Genomic DNA, 26,770 nt, shown 5'->3' on the forward strand with positions numbered 1-26,770 from the left:
TCGCTGGATGCCAAGTCATTTTCCGACCGTTAGTAACCCACTGGATGCCAAGTTATATTCCGGGCGTTAGTAACTCACTGGATGCCAAGTTATATTCCGGGCGTTAGTAACTCGCTGGATGCCAAGTTATATTCCGGGCGTTAGTAACTCGCTGGATGCCAAGTCATTTTCCGACCGTTAGTAACCCACTGGATGCCAAGTTATATTCCGGGCGTTAGTAACTCACTGGATGCCAAGTTATATTCCGGGCGTTAGTAACTCGCTGGATGCCAAGTTATATTCCGGGCGTTAGTAACTCGCTGGATGCCAAGTCATTTTCCGAGCGTTAGTAACTCGCAGGATGCCAAGTTATATTCCGGGCGTTAGTAACCCAATGGATGCCAAGTTATATTCCGAGCGTTAGTAACTCACTGGATGCCAAGTTATATTCCGACCGTTAGTAACCCACTGGATGCCAAGTTATATTCGAGGTTTCCGAGGTTAGTAACTCACTGGATGCCAAGATATTTTCCGACCGTTAGTAACCCACTGGATGCCAAGTTATATTCCGACCGTTAGTAACCCACTGGATGCCAAGTTATATTCCGACCGTTAGTAACCCACTGGATGCCAAGTTATATTCCGAGGTTAGTAACTCACTGGATGCCAAGATATTTTCCGACCGTTAGTAACCCACTGGATGCCAAGTTATATTCCGAGGTTAGTAACTCACTGGATGCCAAGATATTTTCCGACCGTTAGTAACCCACTGGATGCCAAGTTATATTCCGAGGTTAGTAACTCACTGGATGCCAAGATATTTTCCGACCGTTAGTAACCCACTGGATGCCAAGTTATATTCCGACCGTTAGTAACCCACTGGATGCCATGTTATATTCCGAGGTTAGTAACTCACTGGATGCCAAGTTATATTCCGGGCGTTAGTAACTCGCTGGATGCCAAGTTATATTCCGAGCGTTAGTAACTCACTGGATGCCAAGATATTTTCCGACCGTTAGTAACCCACTGGATGCCAAGTTATATTCCGACCGTTAGTAACTCACTGGATGCCAAGTTATATTCCGAGGTTAGTAACCCACTGGATGCCAAGTTATATTCCGACCGTTAGTAACTCACTGGATGCCAAGATATTTTCCGACCGTTAGTAACCCACTGGATGCCAAGTTATATTCCGAGGATGTTAGTAACTCACTGGATGCCAAGTTATATTCCGACCGTTAGTAACTCACTGGATGCCAAGTTATATTCCGACCGTTAGTAACCCACTGGATGCCAAGTTATATTCCGAGGTTAGTAACTCACTGGATGCCAAGATATTTTCCGACCGTTAGTAACCCACTGGATGCCAAGTTATATTCCGACCGTTAGTAACCCACTGGATGCCATGTTATATTCCGAGGTTAGTAACTCACTGGATGCCAAGATATTTTCCGACCGTTAGTAACCCACTGGATGCCAAGTTATATTCCGGGCGTTAGTAACTCACTGGATGCCAAGTTATATTCCGAGGTTAGTAACTCACTGGATGCCAAGATATTTTCCGACCGTTAGTAACCCACTGGATGCCAAGTTATATTCCGGGCGTTAGTAACTCGCTGGATGCCAAGTTATTTTCCGACCGTTAGTAACCCAATGGATGCCAAGTTATATTCCGAGCGTTAGTAACCCACTGGATGCCAAGTTATATTCCGGCGTTAGTAACCCACTGGATGCCAAGTTATATTCCGAGGTTAGTAACTCACTGGATGCCAAGATATTTTCCGACCGTTAGTAACCCACTGGATGCCAAGTTATATTCCGACCGTTAGTAACCCACTGGATGCCAAGTTATATTCCGAGGGTTAGTAACTCACTGGATGCCAAGATATTTTCCGACCGTTAGTAACCCACTGGATGCCAAGTTATATTCCGAGGTTAGTAACTCACTGGATGCCAAGATATTTTCCGACCGTTAGTAACCCAATGGATGCCAAGTTATATTCCGACCGTTAGTAACCCACTGGATGCCATGTTATATTCCGACGTTAGTAACCCACTGGATGCCAAGATATTTTCCGACCGTTAGTAACCTAATGGATGCCAACTTATATTCCGAGGTTAGTAACTCACTGGATGCCAAGTTATATTCCGGGCGTTAGTAACCCACTGGATGCCAAGTTATATTCCGAGCGTTAGTAACTCACTGGATGCCAAGACATTTTCCGACCGTTAGTAACCCACTGGATGCCAAGTTATATTCCGGGCGTTAGTAACTCGCTGGATGCCAAGTCATTTTCCGACCGTTAGTAACCCACTGGATGCCAAGTTATATTCCGAGGTTAGTAACTCGCTGGATGCCAAGTTATATTCCGGGCGTTAGTAACTCGCTGGATGCCAAGTTATATTCCGGGCGTTAGTAACCCACTGGATGCCAAGTTATATTCCGAGCGTTAGTAACTCACTGGATGCCAAGTTATATTCCGACCGTTAGTAACCCACTGGATGCCAAGTTATATTCCGAGGTTAGTAACTCACTGGATGCCAAGATATTTTCCGACCGTTAGTAACCCACTGGATGCCAAGTTATATTCCGAGGTTAGTAACTCACTGGATGCCAAGATATTTTCCGACCGTTAGTAACCCACTGGATGCCAAGTTATATTCCGAGGTTAGTAACTCACTGGATGCCAAGATATTTTCCGACCGTTAGTAACCCACTGGATGCCAAGTTATATTCCGACCGTTAGTAACCCACTGGATGCCAAGTTATATTCCGAGGTTAGTAACTCACTGGATGCCAAGATATTTTCCGACCGTTAGTAACCCACTGGATGCCAAGTTATATTCCGAGGTTAGTAACTCACTGGATGCCAAGATATTTTCCGACCGTTAGTAACCCACTGGATGCCAAGTTATATTCCGAGCGTTAGTAACTCACTGGATGCCAAGTTATATTCCGGGCGTTAGTAACCCACTGGATGCCAAGTTATATTCCGGCGTTAGTAACTCACTGGATGCCAAGTTATATTCCGAGCGTTAGTAACTCACTGGATGCCAAGTTATATTCCGGGCGTTAGTAACCCAATGGATGCCAAGTTATATTCCGAGCGTTAGTAACTCACTGGATGCCAAGTTATATTCCGACCGTTAGTAACTCACTGGATGCCAAGATATATTTCCGACCGTTAGTAACCCACTGGATGCCAAGTTATATTCCGAGGTTAGTAACCCACTGGATGCCAAGTTATATTCCGATGCCAAGTTATATTCCGACCGTTAGTAACTCACTGGATGCCAAGATATTTTCCGACCGTTAGTAACCCACTGGATGCCAAGTTATATTCCGAGGTTAGTAACTCACTGGATGCCAAGATATTTTCCGACCGTTAGTAACCCACTGGATGCCAAGTTATATTCCGAGGTTAGTAACTCACTGGATGCCAAGATATTTTCCGACCGTTAGTAACCCACTGGATGCCAAGTTATATTCCGACGTTAGTAACCCACTGGATGCCAAGTTATATTCCGAGGTTAGTAACTCACTGGATGCCAAGATATTTTCGACCGTTAGTAACCCACTGGATGCCAAGTTATATTCCGAGGTTAGTAACTCACTGGATGCCAAGATATTTTCCGACCGTTAGTAACTCACTGGATGCCAAGTCATTTTCCGACCGTTAGTAACCCACTGGATGCCAAGTTATATTCCGGGCGTTAGTAACTCACTGGATGCCAAGTTATTTTCCGACCGTTAGTAACCCACTGGATGCCAAGTTATATTCCGGCGTTAGTAACTCACTGGATGCCAAGTTATATTCCGGCGTTAGTAACTCGCTGGATGCCAAGTTATATTCCGGCGTTAGTAACTCGCTGGATAATGGATGCCAAGTTATATTCCGAGCGTTAGTAACTCGCTGGATGCCAAGTTATATTCCGGGCGTTAGTAACCCAATGGATGCCAAGTTATTATATTCCGAGCGTTAGTAACTCACTGGATGCCAAGTTATATTCCGATATTTCGACCGTTAGTAACCCACTGGATGCCAAGTTATATTCCGAGGTTAGTAACTCACTGGATGCCAAGATATTTTCCGAGCGTTAGTAACCCACTGGATGCCAAGTTATATTCCGAGCGTTAGTAACCCACTGGATGCCAAGTTATATTCCGACCGTTAGTAACTCACTGGATGCCAAGTTATATTCCGACCGTTAGTAACCCACTGGATGCCAAGTTATATTCCGACCGTTAGTAACTCACTGGATGCCAAGTTATATTCCGACCGTTAGTAACCCACTGGATGCCAAGTTATATTCCGACCGTTAGTAACTCACTGGATGCCAAGATATTTTCCGACCGTTAGTAACCCAATGGATGCCAAGTTATATTCCGAGCGTTAGTAACCCACTGGATGCCAAGTTATATTCCGACCGTTAGTAACTCACTGGATGCCAAGTTATATTCCGACCGTTAGTAACCCACTGGATGCCAAGTTATATTCCGAGGTTAGTAACTCACTGGATGCCAAGATATTTTCCGACCGTTAGTAACCCACTGGATGCCAAGTTATATTCCGAGGTTAGTAACTCACTGGATGCCAAGATATTTTCCGACCGTTAGTAACCCACTGGATGCCAAGTTATATTCCGACCGTTAGTAACCCACTGATGGATGCGTTAGTAAAGATATATTCCGACCGTTAGTAACTCACTGGATGCCAAGTTATATTCGACCGTTAGTAACTGGATGCCACTGGATAACTCCTGGATGCCACTATATTCCGGGCGTTAAAATCCCACCGGATTTTCCGACCGTTAGTAACCCACTGGATGCCAAGTTATATCTCGAGCGTTAGTAACTCGCTGGATGCTTATATTAGCGTTAGTAACTCACTGGATGCCAAGTTATATTCCGACCGTTAGTAACCCACCGGATGCCAAGATTATATTCCGAGGTTAGTTTCCAAGATATTTTCGATAGCCGATATATTTTCCGACCGTTAGTAACCCACTGGATGCCAAGTTATATTCGATAGTAACTCACTGATGCCAAGTTACCGTTAGTAACTCACTGGATGCCAAGTTAGTAACCCATTATCTGCCATATTCCGGGCGTTAGTTCCGGAGTAACCCAATGGATGCCAAAGTTATATTTAGTAACCCACTGGATGCCAAGTTATATTCCGACCGTTAGTAACCCACTGGATGCCTGTTAAGTTAGTAACTCACTTGCTATATTCCGAGGTTAGTAACTCACTGATGCCAAGATATCATTTTCGACCGTTAGTAATTCACTGGATGCCAAGTTATATTCGTTAGTAACTCACTGGATGCCAAGTTATATTCCGACGTTAGTAACCCACTGGATGCCACCGTTAGTTACCCACTGGATGCCAAGTTATATTCCGAGGTTAGTAACGTTAGTAACCCACTGGATGCCAAGTTATATTCCGACCGTTAGTAATGCTGCCAAGATATTTTCCGACCGTTATTCCACCGGCCAAGTTATATTCCGAGGTTATATTCCGAGTTAGTAACTCCAACTCACTGATGCCAAGATATATTCCTGTTATATTCCGAGCGTTAGTTACCACTGATGCCGTTAACCCGGCGATGCCTAGTTATACTCCACTGGATGCGATGTAAGATATATTATGCCAGTTATATTCCGACCGTTAGTAACCCACTGGATGCCAAGTTATATTCCTGAGGTTAGTGCAACAAGTTATTCCACTGGATGCCAAGTTATACTCCGACCGTTAGTAACCCACTGGATGCGTTAGTAAGTTATATTTATGCCAAGTAACTCACTGGATGCCAAAGATATTTTCCGACCGTTAGTAACCCACTGGATGCCTGGTTATATTCCGAGGTTAGTAACTCCGACGGGCGTTAGTAACCCACTGGATGCCAAGTAAAACTCCACTATATTCGACCGTTAGTAACCCACTGGATGCCAAGTTATATTCCGAGGTTAGTAACTCACTGGATGCCAAGCTTAATGACCGTTATGCACAAGTTATATTCCGACGTTAGTAACTCACTGGATGCCAAGATTATATTCCAAGATTCCGGCGTTAGTAACTCACTGGATGCCAAGTTATATTCCGACCGTTAGTAACCCACTGGATGCCAAGTTATATTCCGACCGTTAGTAATTCACTGGATGCCAAGTTATTTTCCGACCGTTAGTAACCCACTGGATGCCAAGTTATATTCCGGCGTTAGTAACTCACTGGATGCCAAGTTATATTCCGACCGTTAGTAACCCACTGGATGCCAAGTTATATTCGAGCGTTAGTAACTCACTGGATGCCAGATAGATATTTTCCGACCGTTAGTAACCCACTGGATGCCAAGTTATATTCCGAGGTTAGTAACTCACTGGATGCCAAGATATTTTCCGACCGTTATTTTCCGATGCCAAGTTATATTAGTAACCCACTGGATGCCAAGTTATATTCCGAGCGTTAGTAACCCACTGGATGCCAAGTTATATTCCGACCGTTAGTAACTCACTGGATGCCAAGTTATATTCCGACCGTTAGTAACCCACTGGATGCCAAGTTATATTCCGAAAGTTAGTAACTCACTGGATGCCAAGTTATATTCGATCGTTAGTAACCCACTGGATGCCAAGTTATATTCGAGACCGTTAGTGGATGATGCCAAGTTATATTCCGAGCGTTAGTAACTCACTGGATGCCAAGTTATATTCCGACCGTTAGTAACCCACTGGATGCCAAGTTATATTCCGAGGTTAGTAACTCACTGGATGCCAAGATATTAGTTCACTGGATATTCGCGTTAGTAACCCACTGGATGCCAAGTTATATTCCGGGCGTTAGTAACTCACTGGATGCCAAGTTATATTTTCCGACCGTTAGTAACCCACTGGATGCCAAGTTATATTCGAGCGTTAGTAACTCACTGGATGCCAAGATATTTTCCGGGCGTTAGTAACCCACTGGATGCCAAGTTATATTCCGAGGTTAGTAACTCACTGGATGCCAAGATATTTTCCTGGAGTTATATTAGTAACCCACTGGATGCCAAGTTATATTCCGACCGTTAGTAACCCACTGGATGCCAAGTTATATTCCGACCGTTAGTAACCCACTGGATGCCAAGTTATATTCGACCGTTAGTAACCCACTGGATGCCAAGTTATATTCGAGGTTAGTAACTCCACTGGTTAGTATACTCACTGATGCCACTGGATGCCAAGATATTTTCGACCGTTAGTAACCCACTGGATGCCAAGTTATATTCCGAGGTTAGTAACTCACTGGATGCCAAGATATTTTCCGACCGTTAGTAACCCACTGGATGCCAAGTTATATTGCCAAGAGGTTAGTAACTCACTGGATGCCAAGATATTTTCGACCGTTAGTAACCCACTGGATGCCAAGTTATATTCCGACCGTTAGTAACCCACTGGATGCCAAGTTATATTCGGACCGTTAGTAACCCACTGGATGCCAAGATATATTCCGACCGTTAGTAACCCACTGGATGCCAAGTTATATTCGAGGTTAGTAACTCACTGGATGCCAAGATATTTTCCGAGGTTAGTAACCCACTGGATGCCGACCGTTAGTAACCCACTGGATGCCAAGTTATATTCCGAGGTTAGTAACTCACTGGATGCCAAGATATTTTCCGACCGCTAGTAACCCACTGGATGCCAAGTTATATTCCGACCGTTAGTAACCCACTGGATGCCAAGTTATATTCCGAGGTTAGTAACTCACTGGATGCCAAGATATTTTCCGACCGTTAGTAACTCGCTGGATGCCAAGTTATATTCCGGGCGTTAGTAACCCAATGGATGCCAAGTTATATTCCGACCGTTAGTAACCCACTGGATGCCAAGTTATATTCCGAGGTCAGTAACTCGCTGGATGCTAAGTTATATGCTGACCAAGTATTTCTCTTTCTCACACTTTCATAATCTCTGTAAAGTAAACAGTGTGCGAGTCACGACATGGATGAAATACTGCCGATGTGATTAAATTTGACTCACTCACTCACTAATGTTATGTGAGAATTGCGCTTGCTCAGCACTAAATATACCTCTACTGTAAACTTACGCTGGGGTTATGATATTAAATTTTCTATCTGATAGTGTAAATTTAGCCGCTTTGAAACAGGCAGTGTTAAGTGATAAAATAATATTACTGTGCAATGCTATTTCTGCTTATTCAGCAGTTTATGGAAACTGTGAGCCAGCATAATACTGCCCAAGAACAGGACAACATAATGGTATATCAATTGGATGTGTATGCCTATGTATAACGTTATATATTCGACATAAAGACATCTCGCTATTAAAAAGAAATTCAATATTCCCCAATGTCAAAACAGGAGAGTTTTGAACGCGCACAAGGAAGAAGGGCTATTACTCTGCTATGCTTAACACCAGCTCGTCCACTACCTGGTGAGAATCTGCTGTGACTGACTGACTGACTGAGTTTAGTTTTACGCCGCTTTTAGCAATATTCCAGCAATATCACGGCGGGGGACACCAGAAATGGGCTTAACACATTGTGCCCATGTGGGGAATCGAACCCGGGCCTTCGGCGTGACGAGCCAACGCTTTAACCACTAGGCTACCCCACCGCCCCAGAATCTGCTGTGGGTGTTCCCCACACCATTCAAAGATTCCTGGGACAGTGTATTGTCTCTGGGGTCTACACATCGGTTTGCTGTCTCTACTTGGGTAGTTCATGACTTCTCTCTTCTGTCGTCATCTCTCGGTTGGTCGGGGACGGTGGGGTAGCCTAGTGGGTACAGCGCTCACTCACTTGTACCCCTGAAGCGTGGAGCGTTGTTCATAATATCGATCATCAGATTGTCTGATCCAGACTCCATTATTTATGGACATGTATTATGTTAGCGTCATCTCTTTACCTGATAAATAATTGTGAATTTTTACAAACTATGGATGGCGCCCCTCGATATGGTTTGTTGGCGTCGACCACTGCTAACCTGACATACTATTCTGCTTCAGTCGTCTTTGTTGGACATCCTCATTAGGACCATTTTCAATGAATGGAACTTTGACGTATCGTCATCATGATGAACTTTCATCCGACAAAAGCATAGCTGAAATGTGAATTATTCTACATCATCCTGCGTGTTTGTCCCATAGGAATACTGTTTTTTTCTGTCTGTAATTCCTTTTGCAGCAAATGCAAAACAACTTTATGGATATCAACTTCTAAGGGTATTCGAATCTACATCGAAACGTCTCCATATGTGATGAAAATAGAATATCATCAATAAAGATGTACACTTCCTTTAGTAAAACCCTCCCTAACAGTCCCCGGTCCTATTTCACACAATGAATGCTTGTCAGGGATTAATCCTGACATCTTGGATAATGTTACAAGTAAGGCATAAGATTAACAAGATTTATATCTGAGGCACAACAAAACTAGCATGGAAGCAAATAGACACAAAACAAGGGAACCGACCCAGGAAGCCAAAACCTCATTATTGTGGGCACAACAAAACCAGCATGGTAATTCAGTGGGATGGTACCACAAAACCAGCATGGTAATTCAGTGGGCTGGTACCACAAAACCAGCATGGTAATTCAGTGGGCTGGTACCACAAAACCAGCATGGTAATTCAGTGGGCTGGTACCACAAAACCAGCATGGTAATTCAGTGGGCTGGCACCACAAAACCAGCATGGTAATTCAGTGGGCTGGTACCACAAAACCAGCATGGTAATTCAGTGGGCTGGTACCACAAAACAAGCATGGTAATTCAGTGGGCTGGTACCACAAAACCAGCATGGTAATTCAGTGGGCTGGTACCACAAAACCAGCATGGTAATTCAGTGGGCTGGTACCACAAAACCAGCATGGTAATTCAGTGGGCTGGTACCACAAAACCAGCATGGTAATTCAGTGGGCTGGTACCACAAAACCAGCATGGTAATTCATTCAGTGGGCTGGTACCACAAAACCAGCATGGTAATTCAGTGGGCTGGTACCACAAAACCAGCATGGTAATTCAGTGGGCTGGTACCACAAAACCAGCATGGTAATTCAGTGGGATGGTACCACAAAACCAGCATGGTAATTCAGTGGGCTGGGTACCACAAAACCAGCATGGTAATTCAGTGGGCTGGTACCACAAAACCAGCATGGTAATTCAGTGGGCTGGCACCACAAAACCAGTGGGCTGCCAGCATGGTAATTCAGTGGGCTGGTACCACAAAAGCATGGTAATTCAGCATGGTAATTCAGTGGGCTGGATGGTACCACAAAACCAGCATGTGGGCTGGTAATTCAGTGGGCTGGTACCACAAAACCAGCATGGTAATTCAGTGGGATGGTACCACAAAACAAGCATGGTAATTCAGTGGGCTGGCACCACAAAACCAGCATGGTAATTCAGTGGGCTGGCACTACGCAGCCGGCATGGTAATTCAGTGGGCTGGCACCACAAAACCTGCATGGTAATTCAGAGGGCTGGCACCACAAAACTGGCACCAGTGTTACCAGCCGGAGCTACCAACTGCACCTCCCCACCTGGCACTGAAACCAGCAAAGAAACAACACATTGAATTTTCCTTTGCATTTCATTTATTTCGTCTTCTCTAATTATTGACACATGTACATCTGTATAACAACCTTCAGATACTGAGTGGGTGAGTCTGGTATAATGCGGCTTTCAACAGTATTTCAGTTATAGCGCACTGTGTCAACTTTACATGACAGGAAAGCCTCAAGTGACGTAGTTCTTAAACATCCAGTTCTTTTGAACTGCCAAATCAAAAATCATAACCTAATTTTGGATTTGAACCTGGGTTCACAAATTTCAGCCACTCGCTGAATTACAGCCCCTCAGACACCTGGGTCACCTGCCAGATAGGTGCCAATTATTTTTTACAATAAGATCAGCATATGCCATTCTGTACCTGGTGAAGAGCTGGTTAGGATTGGCAGGGTATCTTCAGAACCCATGCTTGTGCAAAGAGGCAACTAACAGGATCAGGTGGCGGGTAACATGTCATCGTAACCCAATTGCGTAGATCAATGCTCATGATGTCACTGGATTGTCTGGTCCAGACTTGATTATATACAGACTGCATCATACAGCTGGAATATAGTGCGGCGTTAAACAACGATCAAGCAAATCCACACCTAATATTTAAACTGCACAAAGGGATGCAACTCCAGCACAGCACACTGCATAAAAGGTTCACACATCACTCACTGAATCACATTAAGGACATTAACATATACCACACAAAAGTAGATAGGGATATTCTGACCATCCTGGTGGGGGATAGATGTGACTGGTTGTTGGCTCAGAATAGGATGCAATACTGTCTGCATCTGACACACCATGTACCCTTCACTTCTTCATAAGTGTCTTCATATTTACATACCATTTCTCTTTACTACCACAACAATGAGTGAGTGAGTGAGTGAGTGAGTGAGTATGGTTTGATGCCGGTTTTAGCAATATTCCAGCAACATCACAGCAGGGGACACCAGAAATGGGCTTCACACATTGTACCCATTTGGGGAATCGAACCCATGTCTTCAGTATGATTACTTTAACCAGTAGGCTAGCCCACCACCCCTACTATAACAAGAGTGTAAGCTGGCACAGTATCTCTATCAGGAGTTGCTGTACTGTTGTTTAAAGTCATGCATTTTAATGTTCTCAGGATGCATCATCATTTCTAGAGTAAAGTGAAAACTCAACAAAGATGTACTTCTTTCCATTCACTGTCTCTATACAATCACCCACTATTCAAACTATGCAACACCTATACATATTGCAATATCCAAAGCTTCGCACACACGCTGCCATCTGTTCAGTTTTCTATGTATTACTAGAATTGAAGCTTAACACAAAACAGGTCCTTACCACATCATTTTTGTATACCTACATCTCCAAACATCAAAACAGATGTTTCCCCTGGACACCCAGGGTCTCCCTACCAAATGTTGACTAGTATATCTACTTGATAACACTGTCGACACATGAAATACAGCAAGCACAATTAATATATACTACCCCTCAAAAGTTTAGACTCACTTAAAGCACTCACTATATGTTATGTATATGTATGTGGTTACATCGAAGATGAATTTCTCCACCAACTTGGGGGAACCAACTGAAAACCTTATGCAGATGAATTGCACAAGGATGATCCTTCAAATTGCGAAAGGCATGAGCAAATGTCGTGCATGTGAACAGATGCGTTTTGGTGTAAAGTTTTGTTAAGAATTCGCCAATTTTCACAGATTTTAATCATTTACTGAACTCATGACAATAATCTTTTCAATGTTACGAATATGTTTTACAATACACCAGTTCATAACTAAACAGTACCTTTAAACAGTATGGAATATTTTGCAAAAAGCTAGTTTAGAACAGTGGACAAGTAAGTGGCTACATTTACACTAGTGAGTCTAAACTTTTGATGGGTAGTATACAATACAACACAGTTACACAGTCTACACAGTAGATCTGTAACACAAGCAACTGGGGAACAAAATTCTCCGGGATAAAATCTCTAAAATGCAGGATTCCAATAGGGGAACCTTACATGAACATGCCATGCTTCACTAAAATATTTCGGCCAAGGCCCTTCCTACAAGGTGGAGTCACAGAATATTGTTGAACACAATACCAATCACTCAAACATGTCCCACACCAACCTGTGTGGAAATCCTACATTGTCCTTCGGGAAATCTTGACTTGCTTCCAGTAGGAACATAGTATTACAGCAAGAAACCAGGATTGCTTAAAGTATTTACTTAAACAGACCGAAGACATGTTGCAGCTATCTTGAGACCTAAGTTCACTCCACAATCACAGCACTGTGAATCATAAGTCCCATTATAAAGACTCAAGACACACTGACTTAGACATAAAAGCAGTCCCCAGCCATAGCACTGTGACTGTCATGAAGTCCTTACTTCAGGAAGCAAGATACCTTGTGGAAAAGGGCCCTGGTCAGATTAGGAATTGCACAAAGCCTGGGTTTATATTTTGCACCACCAACATTGTATGACAGATAGTGTAGTGAAATACTGACCCTCACAACTCAAATTGTTGATGGTATTTGTGATGGGCGACACCATGGGGAGTATTTCTTTACAATAAAAACATGTAGCTAAAAACATAAATGCTATGTCACAAAAACACACCACGCTAAGAAATACTCATGTTTATAAAATCCATAGACAAGCTTTGATTTAACATTCAACAACAGCAACATACGATGGATTAATACTTAATGAGTGAGTTTAGTCAAGATCCCTTTACTAGTATGTTAAAGTAAATCAGGTCGTCAATGTTTACTACTCTGGTAATACCAACAGCATTGGTACCACGATACACTATTATAACGTGATCATGGATTGGAAGTCCTTAACAAAGGGAAACAACTCTTGACAGCAACAGCAGCTCTTTACACAAGTTGATCTGCTTGAGTTAGTTCAGCAACCTACCACCTCATATTGTTGAATGATAGTCAGTAACTGGAATTACTACATGTATCAAACCTTCAATACCATATTTAGTTTACTTAGTGGATCCCGGCCATGTATCATCAGACAGTCTTTGAGCCATCACTAAAGTATCAGAGTTACTATCACCAGAGCGCTCAGATCATACTGTGGACCCAAAACTAGGTACCCTCAAGCAGTCCAATAACATAACCTCCAGTTTGTGAAGAAATATGTTCACTACAAACAAAGCTCTTAAACAGTAGGCAATATTCCTTCAGGAATCTAATGAAAGTGTATACACAATAAAAATTACATTCTGGTGACATCACATCAATTTTCTGGGAACATATGGTTGTTTGTGATCATCAATTTTATGAGCCACTGCATGCAAAACACCCACATGAAAGTATTTTTGACTCTGACCTTGCTCTGACTTTGACCTTGATCAGTCAAATTAGCAACAGCTACCAAGGTCAAGATTGTAAAAGTAAAGTTAACACAGTAACTGGCAATCAATTATACCATTTAGCCATGATCTGTAAGACCGTGACGTTTGATAGACACACCAAGGATGTCAGATTGACATTGTCTATGTTGCATCCATCCTTCTGTGCTGCTGGACGGTGGCTGTTGATTCTGCAGACACTAAGTTGGAGATGTTGAGGGTAAACTGGGGTGGATGTTACCATGCCACAGTGGAACTGATGTTGAGGGTGTGATGGGGTGCATGGTGTGGGCATGTGGGGGTGCATGTTACCATGCCACAGTGGAACTGATGTTGAGGGTGTGGCATGGGGTGCATGTTACCATGCCACAGTGGAACTGATGTTGAGGGTGTGGCATGGGGTGCATGTTACCATGCCACAGTGGAACTGATGTTGAGGGTGTGGCATGGGGTGCATGTTACCATGCCACAGTGGAACTGATGTTGAGGGTGTGGCATGGGGTGCATGTTACCATGCCACAGTGGAACTGATGTTGAGGGTGTGGCATGGGGTGCATGTTACCATGCCACAGTGGAACTGATGTTGAGGGTGTGGCATGGGGTGCATGTTACCATGCCACAGTGGAACTGATGTTGAGGGTGTGGCATGGGGTGCATGTTACATGCCACAGTGGCCACATGCCACAGGAACTGATGTTGAGGGTGTGGCATGGGGTACATGTTACCATGCCACAGTGGAACTGATGTTGAGGGTGTGGAATGGGGTGGATGTTACCATGCCACAGTGGAACTGATGTTGAGGGTGTGACATGAGGTGAGCGTTGCCCTGCTTCAGTGGAACTGATGTTGAGGGTGTGGCATGGGGTACATGTTACCATGCCACAGTGGGCTGATGAGGGTGTGGAATGGGCTGGATGTTACCATGCCACAGTGAACTGTGAGGGTGGACATGAGGTGGCGCTGCCCTGCTTCAGGGAACTGATGTTGAGGATGTGGCAGTGTGGCATCTGCTGATGCTGCATCTGCCCGGACCATCTGCCCCTGTCTCTGTCGGAGGTGTTCCATCCGGATCTTCTCCAGCTCTCCGAGCCGACTCTTCACGTGCTCCATACGATGGTATGCCATCTGCAGGTCCTTCTGAGCGGAGTAGCAGGATCCCTCATGCGGCTGACCTGGCAATATTCAATATTTCTGAATGTACATTCAACCACATATTATGACAGTCAAAAATAAGATAAAGCAACATTTGTGAGGATTCTGCATAACCTGAAATATTCACCAGGCCTAACAGTGTGAACAAAAATGACTACTATCGAAATTCTACTGAAATAATTCTGTATCAAATGACTTGTTAATAACCACATCAGATATACAAGAAGTTGTTTATTAATGCTGAGACGAGTTCCAGATAGCTCTTCACTCACTTATTTACTATATTTCTTACATATACAGTTGAACCCCACTTATCCGGACATTTTGGTTACACTCAGAAATCGTCTGGATAGCGAGGCGTCCGGTTAACTGGATAAAACAAGCAAAACGTATTGCCAATGTATATTGAAAATTTATTCATGTATGTACGTGTATATCAATAAATCAAGGGAGGAAGGAAGTGTACAGTAACATTGGTCAGTGGAACGTTTGGGTGCAGTCACACGACATTTGCGTTTAGCAGGCTGACTTGCCAAATACGTTATATCAGGGATAATTTACGTCTTCTATTCTCCCTGGTTATATACAGTACAATTACAATGTCGTTAATCCTAATCCTAATTAACATGTGTCTTCATTACTGATGAGATCCCAATTAACAACTGAAGTGACACCCGTCACTAGTGTTTTGATGGGTAATTAATCAATTCACATCAAACGCCTGCCGAGAGATTAACAATGAATACACTTAGTGGTGCGGTAAACATACACATGCACATGCGCACAGATCTATCCGTCCAGATAACAGGACTATTTTTCAATAGCAATCTATGGGAATGGTTTGAAAATTCTCCGTCCGGGGTCAAGAAGCGCAGGGTCAGGCTAACCGAGTACAATTACTGAAGGTATGTTTCGTTTCACCTAAAAATCATCCGGATGGTGGGGTTTCCGGATATACGGGGTCTGGATATACGGTGTCCGAGTAAACAGGGTTCAACTGTAAATGTGAATTATTTTACCAAAACAATGCAACTACTCCAAGAAGCCTTTTCAATTTGTGTGCTTGTATTTCATTATAGGTCATGTTTTCTGCACCAACTGTCACTTGAACCAACATTTTAAGGGAAAATATTTTCAAAACTGGTTATTATCAATATACAGTATACCCTGGTTAAAATGCCACCATTTGTCCAAGAGAAAATGACTTTTGTTCCCAAAACCATTGGCAAATGGCATTATAACTAGGGTATTATATAGGCATTATATCCAGGGTGGTATTAAAACCTGGGGCATTATATCCAGGGTGCACTGTATATATACGGCTGCAACGAATACACTATGTGGCGAATATGATACGTATCATGAATATTGGGTAACGAATACCAATAATTATTCACGAATACAATATTGTAGTTAAGTGATTGATGTACAATATGGAATGCCCATGTTGACAGTTTTGATTTGTCACAGCATGCTAGAAATAACCAGTGATCTCATGACACTCAAATTTGGTATGTAATAGTTATAATCGACAGTACCATGTGCAGTCTTGGCAAACTAACATGACTTGCGCTACTCAAGACTAGTACATATTCAATTCTTGCATATCTCACTTTCCAAAAGTACACAAGGGTTCAAGTAAAACATGCTCCCTTAAAAAATCGTAAATATTCGTTAACATTCGGTTCTGGTGACCACGAATAACGAATTGAATTCATGAAGGGCTACGGTTCGATTCACCGAATATGCAAGTGAATCGTTACACCCTTAATATATACACAATAGACTAAAGAAACATTGAAAAAACATTAGTGAGTGAGTGAATTTAGACCAATATTCCAGCAATATCACAGGGGAGACACCAGAAATGGGCTTCACATATTGTACCCATGTTCAGTTCCCGGGCAGCATCAAATTGACCCTCACTCCTTTGCCTAAGCTTAGTCAAAGGATGTGCCCGGCAACTTCGGAGGCAGAACGCAACGAAATCCACTGGAATTCGGGAGTGTCACACTTCACTGACGTAATTGCTCCGTGGAGTAGAGGTCAGTAAGCGTGAATGTCGAACACCTCTGCATCGTCATACTGATTGTGCCTCAGGTCCGTAGGGTCACGCTAGGTGGCCGTATTCCGATGCCTTGGTATGGAGGCCAAGTGAAGTAGTTCTTAAACCCATATAATGAGAACAAAAGGTTGAGGTCCAGTTCAACTTTTATTCAGTATATACAAGGAAGCAGTAACCGCGAACGTGGAACCGACCCTCATCTGCGTTGTTGGGCCGATGTAAGCTGCTGAGCCAGTACAAGAGGTTCGAACTGGTGTAGTCCCTGGACATCTGTGACAGACAGGTTTCGCAGGAAATGTGAAGAGAAGACTGTATCAGAACGCCAGAAGCAACCTTCCAATGATAGCGGTCAAGGAGCAGTTGCTATGGAGGGCCATCGTCGAGGCTAGTGCACGTGTCTCTGAGGATTGGAAGCGGCTGGAGGAGGCAACCCTGCAAAGGTGTAGGCTCGCAGGATCGTGGCACGCATCAAGAAGGCCAATGTGGTCCGGGAAACCTCAGTTCTTGAAGCCGTCGACGATCCTTGGAGGCAGCAAGGCAAACGTGTAGAGCCCTAACAGGGCAGTGTCAAATCTTCATTATCATCAGGCCCAAGAACGGTGGACCGCACCTGATTGACATCAAGCACATGCAGTTCAGATACACAGTAACGAGCAGAAAAAATGCGACTTTTCAATGACGTAGTTTCAAAATTTCTTTACTGATAAATTCAGTTATATTTTCATACATCCACTCTGGATACTGAAGTTTACATTTCTGCAAGTCAATAGTCTTTTAGTCCACCGTTTCTCTCGATACACTGCTGAATACGGCGTCCCATGCTGTCAATCAAATTGTCTATGTAATCCTGGGGTAGGTCCACCCATATTTGACAGATGAGATTAGACCACTCAACGACACTCTTCGGTTCCAACTTTTCTAATTTGTCCTTCATAATCTGCCACACATTTTCAATTGGGTTCAGGTCTGGTGATGCCGCTGGAAATTTCTGTAAGGTCACGTGACTCGTTTCATTCCAGTTACAGGTGTGTCTTTACTTGTTAACAGGTGCATTGTCCTGTAAAAGTTTGGGAAGGTATTCCACTCTGTCCTATATGGGATTCCACTATGCCTCTTGTATAAGTTGACAGTACTTGCGTGAATCCATCCTTCCTGTAATAGTTAGCAGCGGCGTTGTCATCAATGTTGTCATCAATGGAACTTTCTTCGGCACTCGCTTGACATATCCAGATTGCTTTAAAGATGTTCTGATTGTCCATTCTGATACCTTAGGGGTTCCTTGACTTGACGCCTTCACAGCAAGCTGTTTTGCAGACCAGTTTGGGTACGCCGCCGCGAGACGCGCGATACGTCGTCTGTCATTTGCCCCAAGAGTAGCACGATGTCCCGATCCAGTCCCGATCTGTCCCTAACCCTGGCGTCAAATTTCAGTAAACAGAGGCCCGACGCAGTCCCGTCAGTTTCACAAGTCTAGTTACGGATGTAATACCTGCTTCATAATATGCCAAGAGTTGATTTCTGTTGTTTTGTAACGTCATGGCAAAGCTTCGGTATCGTCTGCTAGCAGCGAGGTCACGTGATCAAGCCATCCCTGAACCCAAGGGAGATAATTCCATACCAACGAGGCAAGCTACTGGCATCTAGAAACAATATATTTCGGCATTTTTGATAGTACGATCGAGTCTACAGAATAAAGTGTTTTGTCACATTTTTTCTGCTCGTTACTATATAGCAGCGGTAACCAGGAAGAATGTCGTGAATGTCACTTGTTCGAAGTCTTTGTCTTCCGTCCTTCTTTCAAAGGATTAACCGCCAATACATTGATTGATTGCTCATTATTGGCTAACTAAATTACTGTTTTTTAAGAATGGCGGACATTATTTAATTAGTTGCCAGGTGTGCTATCTTGGGTGACCAATGAGACTATACACAAATGTGAAATACCTGATAAGATATATCACATTTTCGTGTATTAGACTGTTAAAAGACACGTCACTTGGAACAGCTGCAGATGAATGGCATATCACTCGTTTTTGTGGATATTGATGGATACATTCCTCAAACAAGGTAATAGCCTGACATTGTTCTTAAAACTTTAATCTGTTTTAATTTTAATATTTGCATTTTGTTTTTATTCATTTGTCGTAGCATTCAACGTAGCATTCAACGTGTCATACAAAATCCTTTTGGTCATGATTCAAATACATATCTAACTACAAGTGGAAAGTAGTTTTGATTTTCTAACTTGATGAAAACAAACCATAATCTCATTAATTCTAACAGCTTTAGCCCGTGACTTTACGATTTTAAAAAATGGCGGCGCCCTGTCGCGAACATACGCCAGTCTGAGGATAAATGCTATTTAGGTTTGTTTTCACCGAGTTACAAAATCAAAACTACTTTCTACTGGTAGTAAAATTTGTATTTGATTGATGGCCAATAGGATTTTGCATGACAAAGCTTATAACATAACAATTTCTCTCGTGGAAGCGAGGTGGGTGTCAATATAATACTACTTACAATATTATTGTTACTTCAACCACAACCTTGCTTCCGAGGAAGAAATCGTTATGTTACAAGTTGTGTCATGGAAAATCTTTATGGTCATCAATCATATACTATTTTACTACAACTAGTAAGTAGTTTTGATTCTTTAACTTCCGTGAAGCGATCTGAACACAGGTAAGATATCATTTCAGGCTTCCACAACGCTCGCTTCGCACTCACAAACATAACTATTTAGCACAAAACGCGGGGTCCTGTGGAAATCTGTGCATGGTGACATCATCGCCTGACCCCTAGGAGCATTTGACGACAACGCAATGATTCTTCGTTGATGTCGAGAAATCATCAAAATGACGAGCTTGCTACTACGTAACCTGTCTGGAAGTGAAGCAGGCGACTTTTTTACATTTTGTCAGATCTGATAGACTCAAATCTAGTGTCAGATCGATAAACCTGTCTGGGGCTCTGCATTAAGATCGATTATAATCGCAATATTCCAGCAATTGGGCAGGGGGTCTGGTTTCATTAGTCAAATACCTACGTTAGCGAACTAACTTCCGGGATGTTGTCAGCACATGTCAATTGTTAACGCTAGCAAGTTACTTACATTTGCAGCGTCTTTGGATCATCAAGTATCCTATCGTCTTACGTTTCCGATCGTTATATGTTTTGATCGGCCATTACAATTCCCGTTTATAGCGAAAATGCGAGAAAATCCATGAGAAGCATCCCGAATGACAACAAGGCAATCCCCGCTATCGTTCTGACATCGATATGCTACGAATCAAGTTTCCATGCGTAGGCAACAGTATAAAAAACCCACAAGAGATTAATTTTAACTCAGGGATCCTTAATGCAATATCTACCTCATAATCAAATGCACAAAAATCCTAAATCTTTACTCCAAAGATGCCATTAATGTTTTGTCTGCTTAGTTGACATCCCACCTTACAAGATCACGCTACTAGTCATGTGACCTCGCTGGTAGATTTATTTTCATGGCATGCCATTTTTAAAAAATCCTTTTTGTTTATGTTGAAGGGTGAACAAAGACATTTCCTTAAGGTTGAAACACAAAATTTATTCTGGGAAGTATCATAATTTACCACTGTATCGAAAGTTCAAGAGAATTCATGAAACTGAAAATAGCTCTATTTTACCCGCCTTGCGTAAGTCACGTGTTTGTATGCAAATGCAACTCAAGGAATTCCCTGTTTCAGCCAATTAGAAAGTAGCTAACCTGTAATACCTGGGTCGTATTGTGACGTTTTGTTGCATGATTGGACGAATGAGTTTTGCACAGTTTGCTCATGAATATTAAATAATTTCTATAAACCACTTTACAACTCGTAGTATTTCAATGACTAAATAGGACACCCCAATCTAAATATATCTAGCATTGCCATTGGCTGACAGGGGAGGCATGCGCACTTGTGTACTACACAGTTTCCGTTTAAGAGGTAAACAAGCAATGACAACCAGAGTGTTCAGTATAAGAAAACATGACAAGGTAGAATAAAATGTGTTAATGTATGTGCATCCAAATAATGATTATTTCCGATTATCGATCTGCAGTTTATTTGTAATCGACAATGGTTTATTTCAATGAGTGTTCAGTGGTAGAATAATGTAATCAACAATCGTTTATTTTGATTAACCGATCCTACAATTAATCGCTCCAGCACTACCAGAAATGTAGTGAACTGAACCCGGGTCTTTGGCGTAACGTTCTCTGCATTAAGAGGCTGGCCAGTCAGAGTCAGTGTAACGTGTCTGAGTGGTGTATCTAAAGCACAATATGATGCTAAAGTGACAATAGTGGGATGGTGATGAAAGCAACATGCAACTCAAGAGAAAGCATTATCTATCCCCACAGGAGTTCCAAATTAAAGGCAGAAAATCTGGAGCCTATTTAACAAGCATTGTCACTAAGGTTACATAATCCTCCGCCGCAAATTATCAAATCAAACTTAAAAAGTAATGAAAGTGAAGGTCTTAATTTAAGATGAAGTTAAATGTCAACAAAAACATGACCAGTCAACCTCTCTTGATATCTTGCTCTGTAGTTGTTCAAACGCACAGATATTTTCAAGACTCACTTTGACCTTGACATGAATGTCTTAGTGTATTTAATATGCAAAAATAGTAATAAAGAAATTGCTTATTGAAAAACATTCAAGAGAAGTCTTGAAAGTCTATGAAGAAAATCCAGTGAACTGTTCTTGAGATATCTCGCTGACAATCTTAACATGCAGTTTAACATTCTGAAATCTTTAAAGTGTCGTCGTGACCTTGAAACTTATGTGAAGGTCACCAAAATCGACTGGAACTTGCACCTTCCCTAGATAAAGCTTGGTGTCAAATATGAAGAAAGTCCAGTGAACGGTTCTTGAGATATCTCGCTGACGAGGGTAAAACATTAAAGTCCCCTTGAAATGAAGGTCAAGGTCACCAAACCTGACGGGGACCTTTCTTTTACTGTCATGAACCTAGGTACCAAATATGAAAAGAATCCAATCCACAGTTCTTAAGATATTCCAATTCGTATGTATGTACAGACGGAGCCTATTACTATATCCCCCGCTTCGTGCTAAACGCGCAGCAGGGAATAATAAGGGTAGAAGCTGAGGGTTTAGGGGACAAGAGGCTTTACCTGTTGACACCTGCGTCAGGTAGTTTATCTGCAACTGCATGCCATTTTCTACTTCTTGTAGAGTCTTGAGGAAGGTGGTTGTATGGCTTTCTGCCTGTTTCAGACTCGGCTTGTCCTTGGACAGTTCCTGCAGGGCCTGACCTGAAACATCAAACATACTCTGTTACCATGTCAACATGTCAAACAGTCTCCATGTTACACTTTCTCCTTAGTTTATGACTTTGGTATGAGTGAGAGTAAGTTCTGATTCTGATTCTGAATTGACAGCACCTTCGAATTTCAGAGCATGTCAGTTTGATGAGGAATGACTCGTGTTTGTTGTTTAATGCCACACTCAGCTATATTTCAGCTATATGGCAGTGGTTTGTATATAATTAAGTAGAGACCAAGCAATTCAGTGATCAACATCATGAGCATTGATCCATGCAATTGGGATATGATGACCAACCAAGTCAACAAGCCTGACAGCCTGACCCCCTTAATTTCCTCTTAGGAAAAGCATGGGTTGCTGAAGACCATTTCTAACCCGGACATTCAGGGGTATGACAATGAGATTTGACAGCCAGAAGTGATCTCTTCCACTTACTGAAACTCTTGAGCATGTGTACAGTGTAAACAAACCAACAATCATACTTCACCAGAAACAAATCTGTTTTTACACTCAGCAACCTCAAACAAGAGTAGTATGAGTGAGTGAGGGAAGGAGGGAAGGAATTGGTTTTAACTCCACTTTGAACAATATTTCAATTATATCACAGTATCTGATAGTGGTGGTCTGATTAAATGAAATAATCGAAGATTGGTCGCAGTGGCCAAACGACCAAGCAATCGATCACATTCTCATAATCGAACACAAACAATTTTGGAACCGCTGTAATAGAGTCTGAAATACATAATGATGGAACACATCAAGGACGTTGTCAGGGCCTGAACACGTGTTTATTTCTAAGAAAACTCACTTCACTTTCTGAAAAGTCATGACTGAATATTTCTTGAAGAATCTAGGAAGTTAATGTTACACTGGAACTGAATCAGTTTACACTGGATGTGAAATCTGCAATGTAATTTGTGCAGTTTCTAAAAAAAACCAACAGAGAACCAAATGTTTTTTTCTTTATACTTATCTGCAACTACAACCTGAATAGGAAAATCTAAAAATAACGCTAACCAATTTTTTTTCGATGATTGGTCGTTGGTATTGAACCAATCATCAATTGTGAGATTTCAACCAATTCCCAACACTAGTATCCGAGTGTTATGCAGGTATCAAATGTTTTCCACTTAAGCAAAACTAAACATACCCATGGAAATGAATAAGGGAACACATGAAAGTACAAGTGTTCCTTTATTTATTTCCAGAATTTCATCCACAGTGCAACACATGCCTTGTGAAGAAACCTGGAAAAGAATACAGGAACATTTGTACTTTCACGTGTTCCCTGATTCATTTCCATGAGTATATTATATATGTTTTAAAACACATCTGTATAACATAAAGTTCAGTTAACATAGATCCACACAACACCTACAGGAAAGGTTTTTTGGCACAAACTATGGATATATGTTCTTATTTCAGAAGCTGGTATTTGGTAAATAAACAGTTAACATTAGTCAGAAATCCCACATTGGAAACTAACATTGTCCCAATTTAGTATCTAGAAACTGAACAATAAGTGTCTTAGTTTCGTCCAGTTTTTTCTTGTCTTGCCCTGAAAAGAGGCATTATAAATACAAAAGGTATAACAACTGTGGTTTGCCTTACTGGCTCTATATTGCATTAAATATAATCTAAAAATGAAGCTATAAAACAAATGTTATCAAAACCTGTTTTTTAAAGAACACAACCACTACTTTTGCCCCTCATACTATCTTAACACTGGCAATCACAGCCGAACCTAATCCTCAACAGATTGTAAACCATGTGGTGAAACACAGCACAGTACATAACAAGCTGAGGCTGAAGGGGGTGTTGTTGGCACGGGTACTACAGATGTGTATCCCAGGTACGTGTCTGTGTACAGAAACCTGTTAATCAACATGTTGACTTCTCTTGATAGCTATAGATATAAGACTGACTGAGTTTGGTTTTACGCTGCTTTTAGCAATATTCCAGCAACATCATGGCGGGGGGACACCAGAAATGGGCTTCACACATTGTATCCATGTGGGGATTCGAACCCGGGTCTTCGGCGTGACGAGCCAACGCTTTAACCACTAGGCTACCCCACCGCCCCTATAGATATAAGAAATGAGCATACACAGTAATGAATATTCAGCTATGTACAATACCACTCGCAATTAGCCATGTGGTCGTGCTGGTCAGGATGAAGACACACGTTTGATATGAACATGGGAACTATTTTTTATTATAGTTAGTGAACCATATTTGGTGTCAACTGTCGTACCATTTACCCGATATGGCGAACTACCCTTGTAACAAGTAGCATCTTTCAACATCTTTGAGCATGACAAAGCCCTCTTCACTTGAATAATTATTGAGACTACATCTAATTTCAAAATACTGTACTATTTTCAACATAATAAGTGACTGAACTCTGAGAACACGTACAGAGAGGGACGCTTATTGAAATTATACACAAGATAGAATTGTTTTCTGAGACCGAACTTCAATCTTCAATCAAAAGTTAAAGAAAAAAAACTTTTATAAAATAATTAACAATAATAGCAATAACTGTGTGGCAGTTTTCTGTAAAATATTTGTAATGTACACACAAAAATACATGTACACATTTAAATTGTGTCTTGTAGTGGGATTATAAAGATTACTCCTACATTGTACAGAAGATGACAGGGGCGCTCTACACTACAGAGCGAGGCGTTAATGAGTCAAAACGGTAGGTCAAAATTCGAGCACTGTTTACTGAACACCTTTTCTGTGAGCAGTGTACATATACGGTAACAAAGGCAATAAACAATATAAGACATCGATTTTTCCGTTAAGATGTCAAAGTGCAGCCTCTACCCGCGCTCTGCAATGACGAAGCAATATCTCGTTCAATCCGCTCCAACTGTACAAGCTTATCTCGGGGGCCTCCTCCCGCCATTGTTTCAAGCGCGGGTGTTTGCCCTGTAGGTGGCGCAAAATTGGGAGCAAAATACGTCATCGTCTTTTCCTTGACTGGGCTTACGTCTACACATATTTGTGAAGGGGCGTAAAGTTCAATGCATATACCAACATAAAACTAGTTAGTCACCTTCGCGGACAAAGATGTGGTATTTCCCTCACAACATATTTTAGTAAGAACAGACCGCTGTGAGCCTCTGTTGAATTACAGGTTATAAACAAATAAAAGTATCAGGTTTGAGAATATATGAAGAAGTGCTGCCAGTTATAGCGATTTTGTTAAATTTTGTTATTTTCCATGCAATTTCATTAAATATCAGCTTCATAATAACAACACACAAGGTCGTGTAGAAGTCACAAGTTCGGTATATTTCTGAGAACGATACAGATGGATGGATAAAACTGCTACCCCATAACAACAGGACTATAGGAACCACCTTTTTCATTAGAAATAACATATTTCCTCCTTCCTTCTATCTTTCTTATCACCACAGCCACATAGCTGGATTTTTGCTGAGTGCGACATAAAAAACAAAACAACTTTGCTCACCACATTTTCACCTATACTGACTATTTTCAAACAGTAAATCTAGTTAACATTAATTTTAACAGTGCACGAAAAGAAAGTCTTCCTTTAACAAGAAAAAAGAAATATCCTGACCTTAACACAGAACAATATGTCGTTCCATATTTTCAATTGCTTGATAAGACGTTTATTGAAATGATGAAACTATGATACCGGCGGGATAAGCATTTGGCAAAGAGAGATACACAAGAACGGTGAACCAGATATCCCTGTTCATATTGCTAGATACGAATTCCTTCAGTGCTGGGATTTATATTCGAGAGATATTTCCTTTCCCTGTACGCTGCGAAACAACAGCCCAAACCGAAAATAGCTAAATGTAAATAAGACCAGTTAGAATTTTTTTATTTGGATGAATTCATTGGGTACCAAAGATAGCAAGGTACTGTCGTACCCAAATACCCGGTTATCTAACATAAATAAACTTGATACGAAAGTAACTAGCTGATATCTCTGACATGTTCTTCACCTTAATTTCAATAGTTAACAGAAAAAAGAGACATATATTGTAAAACATCATTAAGTATATTTCCAAATGTTGAAATCGTTACATGACTCACAGTTTATCGCAATGGATAACCCAGTTCGGTGCCCACATAAATTGCATTTATAAACATGAATTTTGTGTGCTTTAATATTTTTTAAAGGACATAAATCGACAATTTCATGTTTCTTCAAAATAATCCAGAAAATAACAATGATAGTTGCTGTTGATGATAAAAATTGCTAATCTGGTTTTCTAAATACTCTTGCTACTGACAAAACATACACACGTATGAGGTTATTTTCACCGATGCTTAATACAATCAGGGAT

The 26,770-nt window shown here is 41.7% G+C and overlaps 1 protein-coding gene across 1 annotated transcript; it reads right to left on the reverse strand.

The window, feature by feature from the left end:
* Nucleotides 1-14,741: 14,741 nt before the first annotated feature.
* LOC124279964 (mediator of RNA polymerase II transcription subunit 11-like) lies at nt 14,742-25,493 on the reverse strand. The gene is made up of 3 exons (XM_046715848.1): nt 25,269-25,493; nt 22,286-22,426; nt 14,742-15,082 (listed from the first exon to the last, which is right to left on the reverse strand). The coding sequence occupies exons 1-3, from the start codon at nt 25,408-25,410 to the stop codon at nt 14,742-14,744; spliced, it is 624 nt and encodes a 207-aa protein (XP_046571804.1). The 5' UTR covers nt 25,411-25,493.
* Nucleotides 25,494-26,770: the final 1,277 nt, after the last annotated feature.

Source organism: Haliotis rubra, unplaced genomic scaffold (assembly GCF_003918875.1).
Source record: "Haliotis rubra isolate DU_JTF1 unplaced genomic scaffold, ASM391887v1 Scf259, whole genome shotgun sequence".
In the NCBI taxonomy this organism is placed as follows: Eukaryota; Metazoa; Mollusca; class Gastropoda; order Lepetellida; family Haliotidae; genus Haliotis; species Haliotis rubra.

Coding starts and splice junctions, on each gene's coding strand:
- LOC124279964 (XM_046715848.1), bottom strand. CDS start 25,410: ATGACGTATTTTGCTCCCAATTTTGCGCCACCTACAGGGCAAACACCC. Junction 22,427..25,268: donor TTCGTCATTGCAGAGCGCGG/GTAGAGGCTGCA, acceptor TTGATGTTTCAG/GTCAGGCCCTGCAGGAACTG. Junction 15,083..22,285: donor CCTGACGCAGGTGTCAACAG/GTAAAGCCTCTT, acceptor GAATATTGCCAG/GTCAGCCGCATGAGGGATCC.